At 36.8% G+C, this 19,957-nt stretch overlaps 1 protein-coding gene across 18 annotated transcripts in view; it reads right to left on the bottom strand.

Annotated features, from left to right (window-relative positions):
• Positions 1-1,997: 1,997 nt before the first annotated feature.
• The window catches only part of FUT8 (fucosyltransferase 8), a 309,441-nt gene continuing 291,481 nt past the window's right edge, over positions 1,998-19,957 (bottom strand). For all 18 annotated transcript variants that reach the window (XM_077767165.1, XM_077767167.1, XM_077767159.1 and 15 more), the window contains 3 exons: positions 16,885-17,061; positions 11,137-11,287; positions 1,998-3,002 (listed from right to left, as the gene is read on the bottom strand). In XM_077767165.1, the coding sequence (XP_077623291.1) occupies positions 2,685-3,002; positions 11,137-11,287; positions 16,885-17,061 (646 nt within the window). In that variant the 3' untranslated portion in view covers positions 1,998-2,684. The remainder of the gene's footprint in view (positions 3,003-11,136; positions 11,288-16,884; positions 17,062-19,957) is intronic.

Genomic DNA, 19,957 nt, shown 5'->3' on the forward strand with positions numbered 1-19,957 from the left:
GAATGAACAAAAAGCTGGCAGATTCTGGAGACAGGCTGAAACTTAGAAAAAGGAAATAGAACAAGGTGAGTTTCCATTTTTATGGCTTTTAGGCTGACTGAAAACTGCAGTTGAAGAATCAGAGAAAACCACAGAATCAGAGCAACCACAGCTGCTAGAAAGTGAGGGGGAAATCTCAGAAGAGAACCAAAGAAAAAAGAACCTCAAATTTTGTTCATAAACTCCATGCAGACCTCTTGCGGACCCCCTGAACCATACATGTGTGGGGCAAACTCCAGCTAATGATAAAAGAACCGAATTGAGATTTGAGTTGCTGCCTAAAACACAATGTACAGTTTGAGTCCAATGAAGTTAAATGCCTACCAACACAAACAAAATCAGCACTCTGTTCAGAGGAATATACCAGAATCCACAGAATAAACATTTAAAACATTCGGGGGCCTAGGTGGCTCAGTTGGTTAAGCGTCCGACTTCGGCTCAGGTCATGATCTCACGGTTCGTGGGTTCGAGTCCCGCGTCGGGGTCTGTGCTAGCTCAGATCTGTTTCAGATTCTGCGTCTCCCTCTCTCTCTGACCCTCCCCTGTTCATTCTGTCTGTGTCTCTCTCTCTTTCAGAAATAAATAAAAAACATAAAAAAAACCCCAAAAACATTTAAAACATTCAGTTGTAAACAGTCTAAAATCACTTAGTATTTGAGGAACCTGAAAAACAGGACTCTTTCTCTAGAGAAAAGACAAACAATGGAAACCAACTCAGATGATACAGATGTTGGATTCAGCAGAAAAGAATCTTAAAGCAGGTGTAACTATGTTCAATAAAGTAAAGTAAGAACATGCTTGTCATGAATAAAAACAGGAAATCTCAGCAAACAAATACAAGCAGAGGAATATATACTATCATTAGTAACTGATGTTCTGATGACAAGTAAGATGAGAATCAGAAAACATCTCACATTCAAAAGTACCTCTGTTTAGGGGGAGATTTTTATTTCAAATGACTTTTATCGGTACCAAAACTAACTTGAGAGTTGCTTGCTGACACTATAAGTAGGTAGTTTTTGCTCTTTGGAAGACTTGACCAGAGAGAAGTAGAAAGAATTTAGGGAAGTTTGGTAGGGAGATTTTGCATATAGGTAAAATTCAGTGAGGATGTGAAAGACAAGAGCTTTACTGTCTGGCATTCCTGATATTCAACACCAGGCCTGCTACTGGTTCTTAATGGATCAACTCTTCTTTCAGAAGGTAGGACACATGCTATGAAATATTCTTGCCACACATCTAAAGGAGGCAGGCTGCAGATAATAGGAAGTGATTCTACAAGGAGAAAAGTGATGTTCAGAGAGAAAGCATAGAGGGCATCAAAGTCTTGTCTTCTGAAGTGATTCTCTCATGGAATTACTAAATGAAGTATATGGAAAGGATAATCCCAAGTCCATTTTGGGTCTCACACTGGTTCCTCTCTCTTTTGTTTAGGGAATTCTACATGCTGTGAGATATGTACTTCAGAAACAGAGACAGCTTCCCAGCCCTGAAGGTTCCTGGTACTCTCAGAAGCAGGCCATGATAGGGAAGGGCACAAATTGGTTCCTGGATAAAATAACAGGACTCAACTCACAAAGAATGACAATAAGCCATAATAAGAAAGGTTATCAACAGGGCTGAAATTGCTTGTTTTGGAAATGGAGGGGACAGTTCCTCTGGGGTAAGAAGTGTAATTATTTAATTGAATTAAAACAAACAAACAATGCCCAGAATCAGTAAATAAAAGCTCTCAAAGAGGATTCTTAGTAACTCTGAAATGCAAACCAACTAAACTCAGTTTTCAGTGTTAAAATGGACTAATGACTCTTTGATCTAAGACCTGAATAGTCACTCAATCAGAAACAGAAAAAAAATTAAGCAGAAAATCTATAAAACTCCTCTTTTTATCATAGTTTTTCTATTAAAAGCTGACCACCACATCATCCAATGAGGTAAAATTCTAGAAACTTTACAAATTCCTTTTTAAAATTTATTTTTTTGTTATCAAAGAGAATGTCCAGAAACATTGAGTACTAAAGATCTGTTCATGGCATTGTTTTGTTTTACAAAAGTTCTTAATGGAGTGTGACTATTTTATTTTCTGATGTATCCTTCACTTATTAATGATGAGGTGGGTGAACTGATGCAATTACTTAAAAAAAAAATCCAGACAAAAACATCCATTCTCATTCTGAATCTGCTGATTGGAGTGAATTCAGTGGTTACAATAGCACCACTGGCAAAGAATCAACCTCCCCATGGTAGGGAGCTATTCAGGGTCTTCTCATTAGGTCACGAAGGTCTTTCAGATATAGGCACCATGTTTGAAGTCTCACACAAAATTTCTGTGTCACTTAAATTACACAATGTGGCAGTGTTTGTTTCATGGGGACATAATCTTGAAAGAAGGGGCAAAATAGAAAACAATCTGTTTGTATGTTATATGTGAGTACATTATTGGACTGTGCATGAGTTTAAGGGCATTGTAGCCCTTGTTAAAGAGTAATTCCACCAATGAAGTATCTGTCAGTTCCCAATTGCTCCTGGTGCTTGAAGGTGTCTCCTCATTTCACCATGTGTTGTAAGGTCAGGGCCTTCTTCATCTACTGTTTGGCTCAAATGGTTTTAACTGACTTTAGTTGTCCTTCTCTTCCATCGAAGCTTTACTTCTCAGCCTCAGGATATGTGGGGTACTTGACCGTTTCTATCTTTTCTCGGACTTTGTAGGAGGGATATAGGCCCGTCCTTCCCAGTTTCCTGTTGACACCTTTAGAATAACCATCCCAATGATTTCCAGCCACACCAATGATATCTCCAGGTTCCATGGGGATCTCATCTACAGTTCGAGGTTGGTGAGGATAAATGGCAACCTGGTTGTGGGCATTTTGGCCTCCAAAATAGTAGATGTCATCCAAGGAATGGAAGTTTGCAGAAGCATCAGGATGAAGTGTTTGCATGATTTCATAAGCAACTCGACAGACCTTGGGAAAGAATGAAAACAAAAAGTTGTTAGTATACATAAGATCTCCTTCATCGCAAACTGAAGGCCCTTGACTGAACAGACTAGCACTAGAACAGGTCTAGGACTGGGAGGATGAGAAGAGGTAGAGTCTAGTCACAAGCTTTCAGTCCATTTGCTCTCAGATATGGTACAAGTCATTCTTCATCTTTGTGTATCTTTTCAAACATAAAAGATTATGACAACTAAGGTCTTTGGGAGAAAAAAATATAAAATGCAAAGTACTTTAAGATGAATGAGTTAGTTTTAATCAACATTTATTAAGAACCTCACAGTACACCTTGTGTTGGGCACCGGTAATAGAAAAATGAGTAAGACAAAGTTTGTGCCCTTGAAGAATTTAAGGTTGAGGATGAGAATTATAAATACTTTACACAAATGCTGCTGCTCCTTTCCATTCGGTCTCAGTCAAATGCACACTCTTTTCTACTAGGCTGAACTGATCTCAGAACTCTTCTCAACAGAAGTTCATGTAATTATTGACAATCAACTAGCTTTGGCAAGTGAGCTAAAACATATTAGCCATTTCTATTCTAGAGTTGTAAGTGTCCTAAGTAGATATAAGCATTCTGGAAGTGAAATAGATGGACTAACCTTTGGTAAAAATGTATCTACCAATGTATTTAAGGCTACTTAAAAGATTCCTCTGTCCAGAGAATACCTACCATGCCCACTGGATGGCCACTGAAATTCCACAATCTGAGCTTCATAACTATTCATGGGAATATAGCATTTTAAGCAATTAATAAATATATTCATTATAAAGTAAATGGATTTCCGGAACCTCTCTAAGAAGAGGTGAAGACAGAACAGAGAATACTATCATTTTGCTTAGAAAATTCTTCCATTATACACTGTGAACAGAGAGCCCAAGTCAAATTTCCCCAAATCTCCAGTTGTGGTTGTCTCAGTTAAAGAAGCTATATTGTCTCTATGCCAATACTTTTACATTCATTTAAAATGATACTACTAACAGTAACTGTTAACCTGCTCAGTGAAGCAATTCAGGATTACCCAACAGTCCTTTAAAACTCTGGTATTTATGAGATCAAAAAGTGAATGGAGACACTCACCCTTAACTGTTGTGAGCAAATGAAATCTGATTAGGTTAAGCATCACCTTAACTTCTTAAAGAATCTAAATTCCAGGAACTTGAGGGATGCTTTTCAAATGTTATATGTAATTTGCAAATGAAACTAAGTTTAGACAATATTTAAAATTTTGCAAATATGGGCTAAAATGCAAGGAGAATCAGTGACCTGCCCAAATTCTAGTGCTAGAATTTCAACTAGTCATAGAACCAAGACAATGATTTTGCTTGCAAGTTTGCTACTCTATCAACAAACTAATTTTATATTGGGGATGTCATGGTACAATTGAGATCACCAGTAGAATAATGAGACTGTAACAAAATGAGGGTCAAAAAGATTTGGAATGGGAACTCCAAAGTCAGCCAAAGGCCCACACAGGGCAAGCAAAATCAAGTGGAGACTCTGGAAAGGAAGAAACTAATTAAAATAAAGCAGCTCTGATAATAGGAAAGTATAGTAACAATGATAGAGGCTAATATTTTCTGAGTTTTTGCTGTCAGACATTGTTTTTAGGTATTATTTAATTTAACCCTCTAAGTAACCCCATACAATTCTGTCCTGCTCATTTTACAGGTGTCAGAGTTCAGTTTCAGTAATTTGCCCAAGATTACACTATTATTAAGTAGTAGATTCCAGTTTGGAACCCAGGCAGTTTGTGTATGCTTGTAAACTCCTCAGAATATTTTCTCTTGTAGATCCTATTCTCCACGTTCGGATTGTAACACCAGAACAGTAAAACAGAAGGCCAAGGCAAGACTTGGGCAAACTTGACAGTTACTCCCCCTCCCCCCACAGGACCCCTCCACTCACTCTTCAATTATATCTAGCCAGGAATGCAGGAGCTTGCATTTACATTTTCCTTGGGAGGACCACATTGTCCAGCATGGCAACAAACCTTGATGTAGTTCCTCCTCTCCACTATTAAGTGTCTCATTCTCATAAAGGCACTGCCTTCAGTCCTACATCCTTAGGGATCTGCTTTCTTTCGGGGGATAATCCTAAGATTCAGTATATATTTTGGTATCCATAGTTGCTGTTGTGTTAGCCTATGGATAGCATGTACTTTCTTCAAACAAAGAAAAATGAATAGTAGAAATTTCACACACTGAGGTGGGCCAATATGGGGCCCTTTATCCTTCTCATAATAGCGGGAACCCTATGAGTTGGTTGCTATCATTATCCATATTTTACAGATGAAGAAACAAGCCCCAGAAATATTAAGTAAATTTCAAACCAACAAAAAGGCAGGGGAGAAGGAGCTGGTAAAGGGTAGAGCTACACTCACAGTTCTTTCTGGCTCTCAGCCATAAACTAAACTAAGGATAAGAACCTACTAGTGTACCTGCCACATAATAGGAGCTCAGAAAGACCTGCTGAATGAATACTGATTCATGCATAATACTAGGCTAGCAGTGAAGAAGCAAGTCCATGAGTGATATTTAATCCCTAAGTGATATTTAATCCCATATAACATTCTTGGTAACTAAAAAAATTTCTCTATTTTAGCCATGGGGCAATTTACTGCAAAGGGTTAGAAAGAGGACTGTAGAGTTGGTGTTTGCATTTAATTACCCTAGGCTTACTCTCTAGGCTTTATCAGTCCAAACTGTGTGGCAGGTAAATGAAAGCTTTCAGTTGATATCAATACTCAGTTTGATACTAGAGAGGTAGTATGACCAATGCAAATCCACTGGGTTGCAAAGCCGTGGCTGGCCATATGTAGTAAGTTGCATTTCATTTATTACATGTCAGTATATCATTAGAACAGTACTAAGCACACAGTAATGGGTAAGAGCAAAACTGTTGCCAAAGAATAAAATACAGATACAACTGTATTAAAACAAATAAATAAGGGGAGGAAGGCCCAGTAACCTGAATTTTATCCCTGAGGATTAACCAGCTGAGTTTTATGAGCCTCCAAAGCCTTCTCAGAGCAGATGGGATCTTGTTTTGTTGTCAAAACGATGGGGCTAGGAGGATCTCCTAGTGTGAGAAGTTACAAGTAAGTTCTTGTCTCTTTGGATGATACTGAGAGATCTATGTACTTTTCCTATAAACTATTTTGTAATGCTATTCGACGAGAGAACAGTATCCACTGTTGTTTCATGGGCCAGAGTCATCTGTCTAGAATAAAATGAATGTAGTATATGGATTTTCTCTTTGGGCTTTCCAACATCTGATTTGAAGTGTAATGAGGCCAGTTGTGTTATATGTGGATTTGGAATCAGACAACAGAGTGCCATGAGCATGTTGTATTAAGTATGAAAAAGGGAGGTCTCACAGGGGAAAAACAAGTAATTTTGTCCTATGGTGATTTTAATGGTTGAAACTACTGAACAATGTTGACTGCTTCGTAAACAATGTTGTTTACCCACAGCCTACTTTAAAGTGAGCATCTACAACAATGTCTGTAAATCTGATTCCAGAGTAATAGAAACTGATTAAAAAATCTGATAAGCAATAATAACTACTGTTCTTTCACCCACTGCAATTTCTTTGCTTCATATTTAAAACAGTTTTATTAAACACGAAAATAAATGACAAAGTAGATGCTTTGGGTATAGGCAACTTCCAGTAACACAGAACAAGATTAGAGGATTTGGTAGAATAGCCTGGAATGTGATCACACAGTTTTCAAAACTTTCTTGATGCTCTTGGAAAATGTTAATATTGCCTCTAATTTTCAGATTAAATCCTGAGGATTGTTCTCTTCAATTTACGGGGCTCTTAGGACAAACTTGCTTTTGAGAAACAGCTCTGATGAAGGGATTCAGAAAACTAAGAGCAACAACAGTAACAAAATCAGAGCATAGAGTCATATTATTGGCTTAAAAAAAACCCTTTTCATTTAAGGAGAGAAAATTCCCAGATCTCACTTATGAATATAAAACCAAGAATGATTAGAAGCCCTGAGACTGAGGGGGATGGGTTCAAAGCCTTATAAGCAATCCTGATTAACGTGCCATGACATTCACACTTATAGTTTCTCAAACATCAATCAAGTCTTGCATTTTTCCTTCTGGGATTTCATTCTTCCAGTATTATTTACAGTAGTTCATGGTCAACAGATAAACTCTTTCTCACTATTCTTTTATGCTGTAATAGTCCTCAAAGGATAGCACACAGGAGATAAAAGTGCAGGACTGTCAAAGCGTTATGAAGAAGATATTAAACTTGTCACTTCCTAATAACCTCTTGGAATATCAAGGAAAGTTTGAGAGTTGGTTGTTCAGATTTTATTCTGGGCTAAGATTTGATTCTCAATGTCTTATTCTTTTGTCACCATTTTGGGTGTTAATATTTTAGTCTTCTCCCATTTTCTAGTATGCCTATGGCATATATAGGAGTGTCTGCAAGTTAATTTCCCTAAGGTCAACAAATACATAATTTTACTTGCATTTGCTAAAGCAAATACTATTACTTATCATTTACTCTTTGGGAATGAAGAGCTTTTGTTTGTAAAAATTTATATTATATGGTGATGTTCTCTTTCAGTAAGCTAAATAAAACAGAGTAGAGGTGGTATGTTGGCACAGAGAAATTAAAAGGCTAAATATTACTGGCTACTCTTCTTAATAAAGAACAATGAAGAGCTGTTATACCCGCTCGTTGTACAAGACTATTTGGTGGAACCTAAGCGTTACCCAGGAGCATAAGCAGAAGTAACAGAGTCCTTGACTGTCATGTTTCTTGCTCCTCCTACAATATGAGAATGTATGGTCTGAAATGGCGCCATGTGAAAAAAAGTTTGCTAAAATAAAAACTGTAGAGTCTCTCTAACAGGCCAAGGTATTCTTACACCTTTCCTTATATAAATAACAATAGCTGCTAATATTGTATTTAACATATCACTAAGTACTTCTCAGTGCTTTACGTATAACTTTTAATCATCACAAAAATTATATACAGTAGGTGCTACCACTGTTTTAGAGGCAGAGAAAAATAGGTCAGTGATAGGCTTAGTAATTTGTTCAAATGCCACCCAGATACTAAGTAGTCAAAGTTATATTTAAACCCAGACTGAATCCAGAATCCATGTTGCCTCAATCTTGTTCTCTGCCTAGAAGTCAATGGCTTGGCATTTTGATGCTATCAGTGACTTTTTCTCACACTCCATTGGCGATTATGATGAGACATTTCTGGGGCAATTTCAAACAATTCCAATTTTGGTTTATGGCAAGAGAACTTCTACAATCAAGCAACGAATTTCATTCACACTGTAAAAATACTGAACTGTACCAAACCCATTTTTTTTCTAAAAATATTTGCAAAAAATGCTGGAGTACAAACCCAAAGATTTATAAGTAAATGTGGAATTATTCCACAATCTCAAATGCTACAGCTGCTAGTCACCAAGAAAGGTATGTGATAATGGCAGTGGTCATGTTTAGCAAACTACTACTCATTATATAAGTATATTTTTACTGTTAAACTTTTATTCTGAACCTTGACATAAAAACTTTTGAGGTTTTCGAGTCTATTTTGGGATATAAGATATTAGTTTGAGCTTTGCTTTTATTCAAATGAATAAAAGTTATTTTGGATGAACTTTGTTTGACTTGTCAAGAGTTTTTAGAACAATATAATAAATGCACAAATCTCATTCCTTTGGAGAGAAAAAGTCCTCCGAACACCATTCTTTCTTCATATGAACGACTTCTCTAAACCTGAGGTCTGGAGAACACACTGAAGTTTATATTATGCACAAAATAGAACATAATAGTATGAACAATACGCTTGGACAGATTTCCACTATCATCAAGTAAGAGAGGCCCTTATTTCTGGGTCAAAGTTAGAATCATGAGGTTGTATGAATCAAAAATTCTATAGCACATCCTTGAAAAGAAAAAAAATAAAAGGATTTTCTTTCTAGAATGAGTCTAATGGTATTATTAAGAACTGGAAGAAGGAAAGCAAAATAGAGCATATCTCCCCTATAAGTCTCCATGCCTGTCTACATGTAAGGCTGATCAATGTTTAGACATGTATATATTTATTTCATCTTCAAGCTTTCTGACACACAGCTGTGATTCTCAACAAAGGCATTTTTGTCCTCCCCACTGCTGTGGAATATTTGGTAATATCTGAAGATATTTTCAGTTGTCACAACTTGAGCTGGCCAGGGTCACTGCTCAGTATCTTAGAATGCACAAGACAGCACCTCACAACAAAGTACCTGCCTATAATGCTTATAGTGCCTGGGTTGAGAAATCCTGGCCTTTAGACAAGGCCTAAAACCTAGGTCTACAGAGGAGGTGCTATATCTGGGAAAAATGGCCTTTGATTCACTCATTCTAAACAATAAACATTCAAAAATGTGTATAGAGGTTATTAATCATTTGCACCTGTTGATCAAGTGGACACATAGCCAGATTCTCAGTAACAGTTGAGATAGACCACGTAATTATAATTCCTCCCTTCTGCTTCCCACGAGAATAGAAAAGTGAGCTTCTCAAAGACAAGATCCTCATCCCAGTTAGGAAAAACTATTGGCAGTGGATGCCTTCATGGGGACTTAAAGGCCAAGGAACTTTTCTATTCTGATGACTGCTGCTATGTGACTTCTGTTCTGGGTAGCTGTCTCTGGGTAAGTTGTATTCTTATTCCATACTGAAGGAACTCACAGCCTTTGCTGAGAGAGGTATCTTTCCAACAATCATATCATTGTCCCATTGTGACAGTGGGCATTGTCACAAGATAAAAAAAACCTGTCCATTTCTTTATACTCTCTGAAGTATATTCCCATGAAATGGTGCAACCTTCCTTTTCATATTTTCTATTCTCTGCTTCTTTAAAGCTTTTAGGCATACATTTATCTTACATGATCTATATTTCTTGGTAATTATTCTCCAATTACTTCATATGAATATTTTGCTTACTAGATTCTGGACCAGGGTAAGATCTATATATTCAGGGGTGCCTGGGGGGGCTCAGTCGGTTAAGCTTCCGACTTCAGCTCAGGTCATGATCTCACGGTTCCTGGCTTTGAGCTCCGCGTCGGACTCTGTGCTGACAGCTAGCTCAGAGCCTGGAACCTGTTTTCAGATTGTGTGTCTCCCTCTCTCTCTGACCGTCCCCTGCTCACGCTGTGTATGTGTGTGTGTGTCTCTCTCTCTCTCAGAAATAAATAAAAACATTAAAAAAATAAAAAAAAAAAGATCTATATATTCAATCTCTCTGGAAATTCCCTCTGCACCTAATATAATTCTGAGCACAAATAGTCATTTAACAGCTTGTTGAACGAACTAACCAGTAATATGCACATAAATGAGAGAGCAGAATAAAGCCAACGACAAATATTTCTATGCTGATATTCCATTGTGTATACACGGCTGATTGGGCCACTCATAAAAACAAATACACCAAGCCCATACCATATAATTATCTGCAACAATTAAACTCAAAGAAGGATTGTAATATGGTATGCTTAAATTTAATGTATAGTTTCTTGCATGGTAGAAATGTTAACAGGACTTGAAAATGAATTACATTTACTATTTATTTTCTATAAAGCAACTGAGCGAGTCACAATGCTTGGCATTTCAGCCTCTCAGTATCAGTGCATTGATGTGTAGAAGTGGATGGATTCCGGCTACATACTGACTGTATGCAAAATCAGAAAGTATTAAGTAAGCTTACTTACTTGCTATTTCAGTTAAATGCTGTGAACATGCCAAGTACTTTAAACAACTCCAGCAGTGGCTTCAGTAGAGATGTATTCAACCATTGCTGGCAAGCAACTAAGTATTCAGTGCACTTGAATAGCTTTTTTTTTTTTTTTTTGCAGGGGTAGGGGGTGGAATCTTCCCATTCTTTCACAAAAGGGATCATTCCCAAATATTAAGAAAATTGCATCTGAGTCATGATAACACTAAACACTCACACATACACAAACCCAAGAACTTCCTGAACTCAATATGACCAAAAAATATTGACCATTTAATATATGTGCTGCTGAAGCGAGCATAAATACTGACCATTTAAAAATACCCTACTATCGCTTACCTGGGATGAAAAAGTACACACTAGGAAGTCTGCCTGGGAAAGAAAGTGTATATCCAGGATCACACCCCGAAGCGAATTTTCTGTGTATCGATTGTGTAGTCCAGCTGACCAAGAGATAGAGTTATCACTAATAAATTCGTAAGTGGGGTACCTGTAAAGAAGAAATAAATTTTTACATAGTCACTGAAATCACAGTATTCTATCAGGATGTAGTGTCTTATAAGCAGGAAGTAGACCTACTCCTTTGACCAAAGTCCCTTTTTCTAACAGTAAGGAGAGCTTTAATTATGGTGTTTAATAGAGTAGTTGATGAAGCATCTTTGATTCCATCAGTGGGATAGAAAACATTCGGAAGTATGTTACATGTTATTGGTACATCATGTAATACACACATACATGTATCAAAATGACCCTTCTCAATTCCTAAGAGTTGAAGGCTCCTTATTTTCTTTGTAATGAGTGACCTCTATGAGGTTTTTCAAGGTGCCTTCATATTTGGTCACTGAACTTTTCAATGATTAAATTTCATTTTAAATTTTTGACTTAGAATTTGTGATCATTCAGACTTACCTCCCCTAACCTCCCATCCTCAAAGCACCATCTTAACCAACAACAACAATGGAAAACCAATCTAATTCATTTATAAAAGCAAATTCTTTGTAGATGTCTACTAAGCAACATTTTGGTAGTCTTGAGATAGGTTATGTACTTAAAAATATTAAAACAGGGTATCTTTAAAAAGTCTACCATATGTTCAAATGATTCCACTGTGAATTAAGAGGTTTAATTATACTCTAGTATACAGTGAATAAATTTTCTTAGTGTATGGGGTAGATCTTCAGAGTTAAGTTGCAAACTTTGGGACTTACATGAAAACGGGCTAATAATTGTACCTGCTTTATATAAATTTTGTAGGAATTAAATACATTACGCAATGTAAAGTGCTTAGAGGAGCAACAGACATGTAGTAAATGCTCAGTAAATATTAGCTGTGATTGTTAAACATTCTTCTGTGGATATCCAGCTGGTCTTATTCTTTACTTCCTTTAGATCTCTGCTGAAATACAGCCTTATTAGTGAGGACTTTGGCAATTTCTATCTCTTTTACCTGATTAACTTTTCTTCATGACCTTTATTATCATTTGACATAATATGTATTCACTGTTTATTTACTGCCTGTATCCATTCCCACCTCCATCATCCCTAAGTGGAATGTAAACTCTATACAGAAGCACTTCATCTGCTTTGTTAACTTTATTATTCTCAGTGCCTAGAACAGAAACTGGAGTATAAGAGGATCAATAAATATTTGTTGACAGGGTAGTAGTTCCTATTTATAAACCCTGAATCATCAAGAGTCAGTTTACATGTCTGTCTCCCCCAAAGGTGGGGACTATACTTTTCTTTGCATCACCCAGTACCTAGTACCCCACACAGTGCTGTGAGAGTAAGTACATGATACATAAGTAGTACACACTACCTATGTCTGGGACTTTTTCCTCATCCCCTAACAGCTGCTTCATATTTCTCTTCATTTCACAGCCACCAAGGAGCTTCTTCTCATTGCCTCTAATGATGACTGTGACGGCAAAGTCTCTGAGCACTGCTTCAGACTGGTATTCAGTGTTCAGATCCATTTGGCCTCATTAGTTTTGACATTTTACCCTCCTCAGCCCTGAATCAGGGAGACGAAGGAAATGTCATATTTGTTCTAAAAAGAAAACAACCCCAAAGACTTTTAATGTGATTCCTGTGAAGCTGCACACCCAGGCATGGGGCAGAAACAGCAACAAATAACTCTGTCAGCATGGTTTGGGTGCTCAATGAAAAGAAAAGAGTGATCCTTTTCCTGAGAAGTGACAGTAACATTAATGCCCTTCCTAATTTAAAGACCCCTCCCTAGAACCAAACCAAAAGAACATCTAAGTTTCTCAGGGCTCCTCTGTGTATGCTAAAGACTGCTTGATGAAGGATATGGAGTTTGGAAAAAACAAACAGGAACAAAGTAAATAATGTAAGAGGGAGATTTTGCATCTCCAATAATGAGCATGGAAATTTCTGCACAAACATGCTTCTTTCTGATCTTTTGCCTACAAGTATGTCAGCAGAGGAATTCTTTTACTGTAAGGTTGTAGAGATTGGCAATGATAGAATATTTTTTTCTCCTTCCACCTTATAAAAATTTATTTTTATATCACTCACAAATGACTAAGTTAAAGTTATAAACAACACATTTTCTTTTCTGAAGTCTTTCTCCAGGCTGAGCGAGATACTCTTCATGATTTCACTGTACCTGGTATACAACTCCTTCAGGACATCTATCTAACTACATTGTAATTATTTGTGACCTGTATACTGCCCACCAGTTGGGATACTCCTGAAAATAAGGAGCAGCATATTATCTTCTATTTCTCTTTGTATTCCTAGTGCCCTGTAACTGTGTCTAGCATATTATAGTTCAATAAAATAGTGAAAAAATTAACCACTCTTTATTGTGGGGGTCTTCATTTCACAAGGCAACTAAACACTTAACAAAAACTTTTAAATAATTTTTTCTTGCCTCTATTCCTTTAAATGAAACTAAGTTTAGGAGTGTTCATCCAGCAATTTTGATAAAAAGCAAACTAAATATGTAAATATTTACTCTGGGAGATTTTTAAAGACTTGTTTGTTCTCCTGTTTCACCCCTGTTCCCCATCTCCACATCTTAGGATACCCAATATTAGATAGAAAATTTTAATAGTTCTTGCTTCGTTGTCAATGAGTCTGCGACTTAAACACTCTAACAGTGAATTACCTAAGAGAGATATCTCCACATTGGCAATGGTTGCCACAGTCAGTGGGATGCAGGTGCCAAAATCTCATGGATGAACTCAGTCTTAACCCAGAGAAACCTGAGGTATGACACCAAGCAGCAAAGCATTAACTGCTCATTTTCACACAGAAGCCACATATATAAACCTATCTTGACCGCTTTTTACAAAAGGTAAGCTACCCAGAAAATAGATTCTCCTCTGACTGTGAATCCTATGTATCATTTAATCATCATTCTTCAGTTCTTTACCCTCTTGAAGCACTCATAATGCTTTATGAGTCTCATTTATAAAGTCTCATAATGACCCTGGACTCGATATACTGCAATGAGAGATTGATTCATGCTTTTGGTCTCCGAAAACAATGGCAGAGGTTTTAGGATTTGCTTAGGTTATCAAAACCAATCCTGACAGATCTAAAGTAGAGTTAATTCAGAGTAGAAAAACGTAGAAGTAAAATAATGAGAAATAGCATTTAAATTCCTGAGAAGATCTTCAAAATGACTCAGAAAATTAAAATGAAAGGACTTGCAAAGAGGTAAAAAAGTGCATAAAATGCTGCTGCAACATTCCTAACAGAATATGGGAAAAGTGCCTCCTGAACTGCCATAGGGAGAGGAGCTACTTGCTGCTGACCAGCTGACCATGGAAAGGAAATTCGTTTTACTAGCAAAATTGTTGCTTAACACAAACATATGCTGTACATGGATCAAAGTTGTAAGATGCTCATATCCTTTTATCTAAATATTTCCAAGGCCAGAAATCTAGCTTAAGGACATAATGTGGATAACTTTAGGAATATACTGTAGCATTATTTATAAGAGTAAATAACTGGAAATAACTTAAGTGTCCAATATTAGAAGAATGAGCAAGTAAGCAATGACACATCTATACAGGGGGTATATAGTCATTAAAGGGGACATTTAAGATAATTATTTTTTTTAGTGAAATGAGAAAATGGATCCACTGCTGTATTAAAAGAGAATATGATCAACTACTAAAATGAGTAACTATATCAACGACTAAAGGGAATATATCAACATTTAAATAGCTGTTGCCACTGAGTAATAGGACTGTGGGTAATATTTTTTCCTTGCTTGTATACTTACCACCTTCCATATTGTCTAATGAACATGAATTATTTTGCTAATCAAGGAAAAAAGAAAAACAAGAAAAAAGCTTGTGATGCTTCAAGAACAAGTAAAAGAGTAGATAATATTTTAATATTTTTTTCAATCAAGCTACAAATTCATTCTGGTATTTTAATATTAAGGAGCATGGTGAACTATTTCTACTCTGTTTCTGGATATCAAACTAGAAAAGTATCTGTGAAAATTTTGTATTGTGTTTTGTGCCCAAATGTTCATTTAGTTAAGTATGTAACTTGGCTCACACTTGATTGACGAATTTCACGGTCCTGTGTATGTGTGTGTGTGTGTGAGAGTGAGAGTGAGAGAGAGAGAGAGAGAGAGAGAGAGAGAGAGAGAGAGAATATACTCTGTATAGGGAGCCTTAAAAAAAAAAAAAGCAACTTACATCAGGTTTAGATTCTTAGGAGGGAGAAAAAGGATTTAAACTATTGTCCAATGCTTTTGATAAACATCTACAGTATAGTACTGACTTTAAATTTGTTTTTCTCTCTAACCTCTATTTGTGACATAAAAAGTGAACCAAAAATAAATTAATTAATTAAATAACCAATAGCTTAAGTGAGTGACAGCTAATAAAAATGTTTTCAAACTGATGAAATTGAAATTGAAATAAACATAATTCAGTGCTTACTGGGCTCCTACTAGAGGTAGGTACTGTGTCTAAAGCGCTTGCTTATAATCCAGTGAGGGACACAGAGGTAAGCAAGTGCTAAGCACCAAGTCAGAGGAATGCAGAGAAGAGGGACACGCTGGGATTCAGGGATGATTTCTGGAGCAAAGAGTGTCTGAGCAAAGCTAAGAATACAGAATCATCTCCCTCATTTCTTACTTCCATATATTTAATACATCCTTTATTTATTAATAATAAGTAAAGACCAATTCTAGGTTCACCCAGATCCTATGATAAATTCCCAATTAGGATCAGCATGTATATGTATTTTCTTAACCCCTATGTTAACTCTATAGTAGCACTACTCATACTGTGGAGTATGAGTAATTTTCTGTTCCCCCACTAGATTGGGAATTCCTTGAGAGCACAGTATCTTGCTTATCATGGAATCGCCAGCACCTAACAGTGCGTGAAATACAGGCATGCTCTATAAATGACAGATTACTGTTTTACTGCTCAATACATACTAGCAGTTCTTATTCTTTCACTTATGAAACTTATCTTCTGATCCTTTACTTTTCTTTAACATAACTTCCAAGTTTCAGAAATTTTTATATAAGTTGAAAACTTACACATATTTTACATATGTTTCATTTGCCCATCAATGCCAGTGAAGACAGTGAAAGTAAAAAGGCAAGCACCTGGTATGTTTTATTGCCAGCAGTTCTATATTGTTGGTTAGCATTTGTGCCCCCCTAGAATACCTATGTTTGAGCTGTGATCATATTTGGAGATGGGGCCTTTGGGAGATGATTAGGATTAAAGAAAGTGCATGAGAATGGGGCCTTCATGATAGAATTAATGTCCCCACAGGAAGAGACACCAGAAAGCTTGCTCTCTCTTCCAAACACACAGAGAGGTCATGTTAGTACATAGCAAGATGACAGCTGCCTACACATGAAGAGAAGAGGCTTCAGAATGAAATATACACCATACTGGCACCTCAAATACACTCCTGGTTATATTAACAGTCATATAGGTACATAGTTGTTTGAATTAAAAACTCCAATAATAAGTAGTAGTATTATAACAAGAATGACAAGTCACAGGAATTAAGGATTCCTTTCAACTGAAAAAGAGTCCTGGTCTAGAATCACTAGTACATCTAACTTACTTTGTTTTTGCCTCCTTTAATAAAGAAGGGTCATCCGTGGCCAAATATACTCTTCTTTTATCCACTTGCATTCTGCGAGAGAGAAGCTGAAAATGTTCTTCAACATGTACCATGTATTCCTCGATGGGATGGAAGGCTGCTTCTGTTCCCACTTTGTCTGTACGTCTGACGTGTACTCTGGGGGGGCAGAGGGAGAAAGTCAGACTCTGCTGATAATGCTCTGACCTTCTGATCCACTGGGTGCTCTTAGGCTACTCAACTTCATTGTTTACGGTGGCATCATAGACATTTTAAACCAATTTTTCTTTCACTTTTGCCATTAGAAAAAATAAAATATTTTAAAAATTCAAACACATATATTCTAAATATATTTGCATGTTAACACAATGTAAGGAGAATTAGAAAATAAGCTTTTGAAGAATGCTTTCTTATAAAGAAAATAATTAGCATATCCAAGAATAGTAGAGTAAATGGAAGATTCCAGAGTTACACTCCATAGAGGCAGCAAAATAACAACCAGCCTCCCAGAAAAAAACAGATATAACTTTTTAAAGATTTTTGGCAACAAATGATACCAAGATTCACAGCTGTTATTACAGAATATTAAATATAATATTTGCAACATTTTGATGCCAACTTTTCTTCTTCTTCATTTTACCCTGTGTAGTTACTGTAACTGTCGGCTTATAGAATTGAAAATTGTCCAAGGAAAACACAGACCTGCAAGGATTCTTCCTATAGCACAATCAAGGTAGGCAAACCTTTTAAGAATTCTTACATTCCAAGTTCATGGAGATATCCTACCCCTTTTGTTATACACATAATGAATTTCCTTTTGCTGTTTTTCACGCTATCAAACACATGTAGATATTGATCTCATCTGTCTTATTGTAAAAAAGCTCTAAAACTGTAAAATTGGGGACAAAGATTTACATCATCCTTTGTTGACTTTCACAGTATTTTCCTCCCATCTTAGTGCTTTCAAAGTAACTGTAATGAAAACAATAATGGTCATAGTTTATTTTCATAAATTAAAACTGTCCTTAAATTTGTCCTTTCTGCACCCTCCCCAACACCCACCAAATTAGTAAACCACTATTCATATATGGGAAAAGAAAATGGTAAATGTGTTTCCTTTTAGGTCACAGTATACAGGCATGCCTTAGGTCAAGCCTAAGACCAGCTTTTTTTTTTTTTTAATTTTTTTTTTAATGTTCTATTTATTTCTAGGAGAGGGACAGAGACAGCATGAGCAGGGGAGGGTCAGAGAGAGAGGGAATCACAGACTCTGAAACAGGCTCCAGGTTCTGAGCTGGCAGTCAGCACAGAGCTCGACGCGGGGCTCGAACCCACGAACCGCGAGATCATGACCCAAGCGGAAGTCGGACGCTTAACCGACTAAGCCACCCAGGCGCCCCCCCCTTTTTTTTTTTAATGTTTTACTTATTTCTGAGAGAGAGAGAGAGAGAGCGAGAGCGCGCCAGCCTGAGCAGGGGAGGGTCAGAGAGAGAGGGAGATACAGAATCTGAAACAGGCTCCATGCTCTGAACTAGCTGTCAGCACAGAGCCCGATGCGAGGCTCAAACCCACGAATCATGAGATCATGACCTGAGCTGAAGCCGGACACTTAACTGACTGAGCCACCAAGGCGCCCCCCAAGATCAGCTTTTTATCATGAATCCGGTGGGCAGGTCTGTTTTCACTTGCAGTTAATCTTTATGGGTATCCTTTGCATTCCAGACTATTCCAGTCCAGATGTGCGTACCTTTATATTTACAGGTATTCTATTGTTTCCTTCCCATATCCTTCTTAATCACTGCTTCTCTCTCAAGAAATTGGAATTGTTCACTGTGCTCCATAGGGATAAACAATTCCACTGAATTTCAATGAAAAGTTCCTAAGAAGAAACACTCTTGATACTGATTTCACCATGTACTTTCTTTAGCTCTAACATTTAAAATAAGGGTCAATAACTTCTATACATATTAAGACTAAGATACAAGGAAAGATGCTAGGTGGGAGATAGGAAAACAAAAATAAAAATAGAAACAAAGAAGAGCTGTAATAATGGAAGGAAGAATCAAAGGAAGAGGAGCATATGAGGTAGTGGCAGAGTACTACTAAGAAATTTTCTCATGTCTCCAAGTACTCCTGAAGTTAGGCTTGGATCAAGAATTTTGAGAGAGACATAATGAAGTCTCTATGGAAGAACCAGAGTATTAACCTTGTGAAGGATATTGGAAGTCATTTTAATTTAATGTAAGTTTTTCAGACTTTAAGGAAACTGATGCTTCTGAAGACATATCAATGAATAAAAAGACAACTATAAGGCAAGAGGAGGCTGGTTTCTCTAACATACTGTTCAACCTAGTCTTTACTAAAGTAAAAGTTCTTTGCGTACTTGCCTGACTTTCACAGATTTTTTACAGTATAGTACTGTAAATGTATCTTGTCTTCCTTATGATTTTCTAATAACATATTTTCTCTAGCTTACTTTATTATAAGAATATAGTATATAATGCATATAGCATTCAAAATAGATGTCAACTGACTGCTTATGTCATTGGTAAGGCTCCCAGCCAACACTAGGCTATTAGTAGTTAAGTTTTGGAGGAGCCAATTTATACATGGATTTTCAACTGCATGGGGGTCAGCAGTCCTAACTGCATTGTTCAAGGGTCATCTATATCAGATTATCAAGCTGAGTCTTTCAGGGGAGGGAATGTGATTTTATTTATTTCCAATAGCACCAAATACAATGAATAAATGAATGAATGTTGTGTAGACACAAAAATCTAATTGTTTAGTACTGTGTGAGTAGAAATTTTACATGCCATCTAACTTAGTTTTCTTAGTTTTAAACAAATGAGGAAAGAGTGGCAATCAATGAAGACCTGGAATGATCAAGTATGCTGCCCAAAGTCACACTTGTTAGTAGTAGAAGTTAGATGGGGCCCCCAGATTCTTGAATTCCAGTGTCTTTCTCTTTCATTAGAGCATACTACCTCAATGAAATAACTCAATTGTCTGTGGTACTGCAATTTTTTGTATTTGGCCAACTCTTAATATGATG

Source organism: Crocuta crocuta, unplaced genomic scaffold (assembly GCF_008692635.1).
Source record: "Crocuta crocuta isolate KB4526 unplaced genomic scaffold, BGI_CrCroc_1.0 scaffold55, whole genome shotgun sequence".
In the NCBI taxonomy this organism is placed as follows: Eukaryota; Metazoa; Chordata; class Mammalia; order Carnivora; family Hyaenidae; genus Crocuta; species Crocuta crocuta.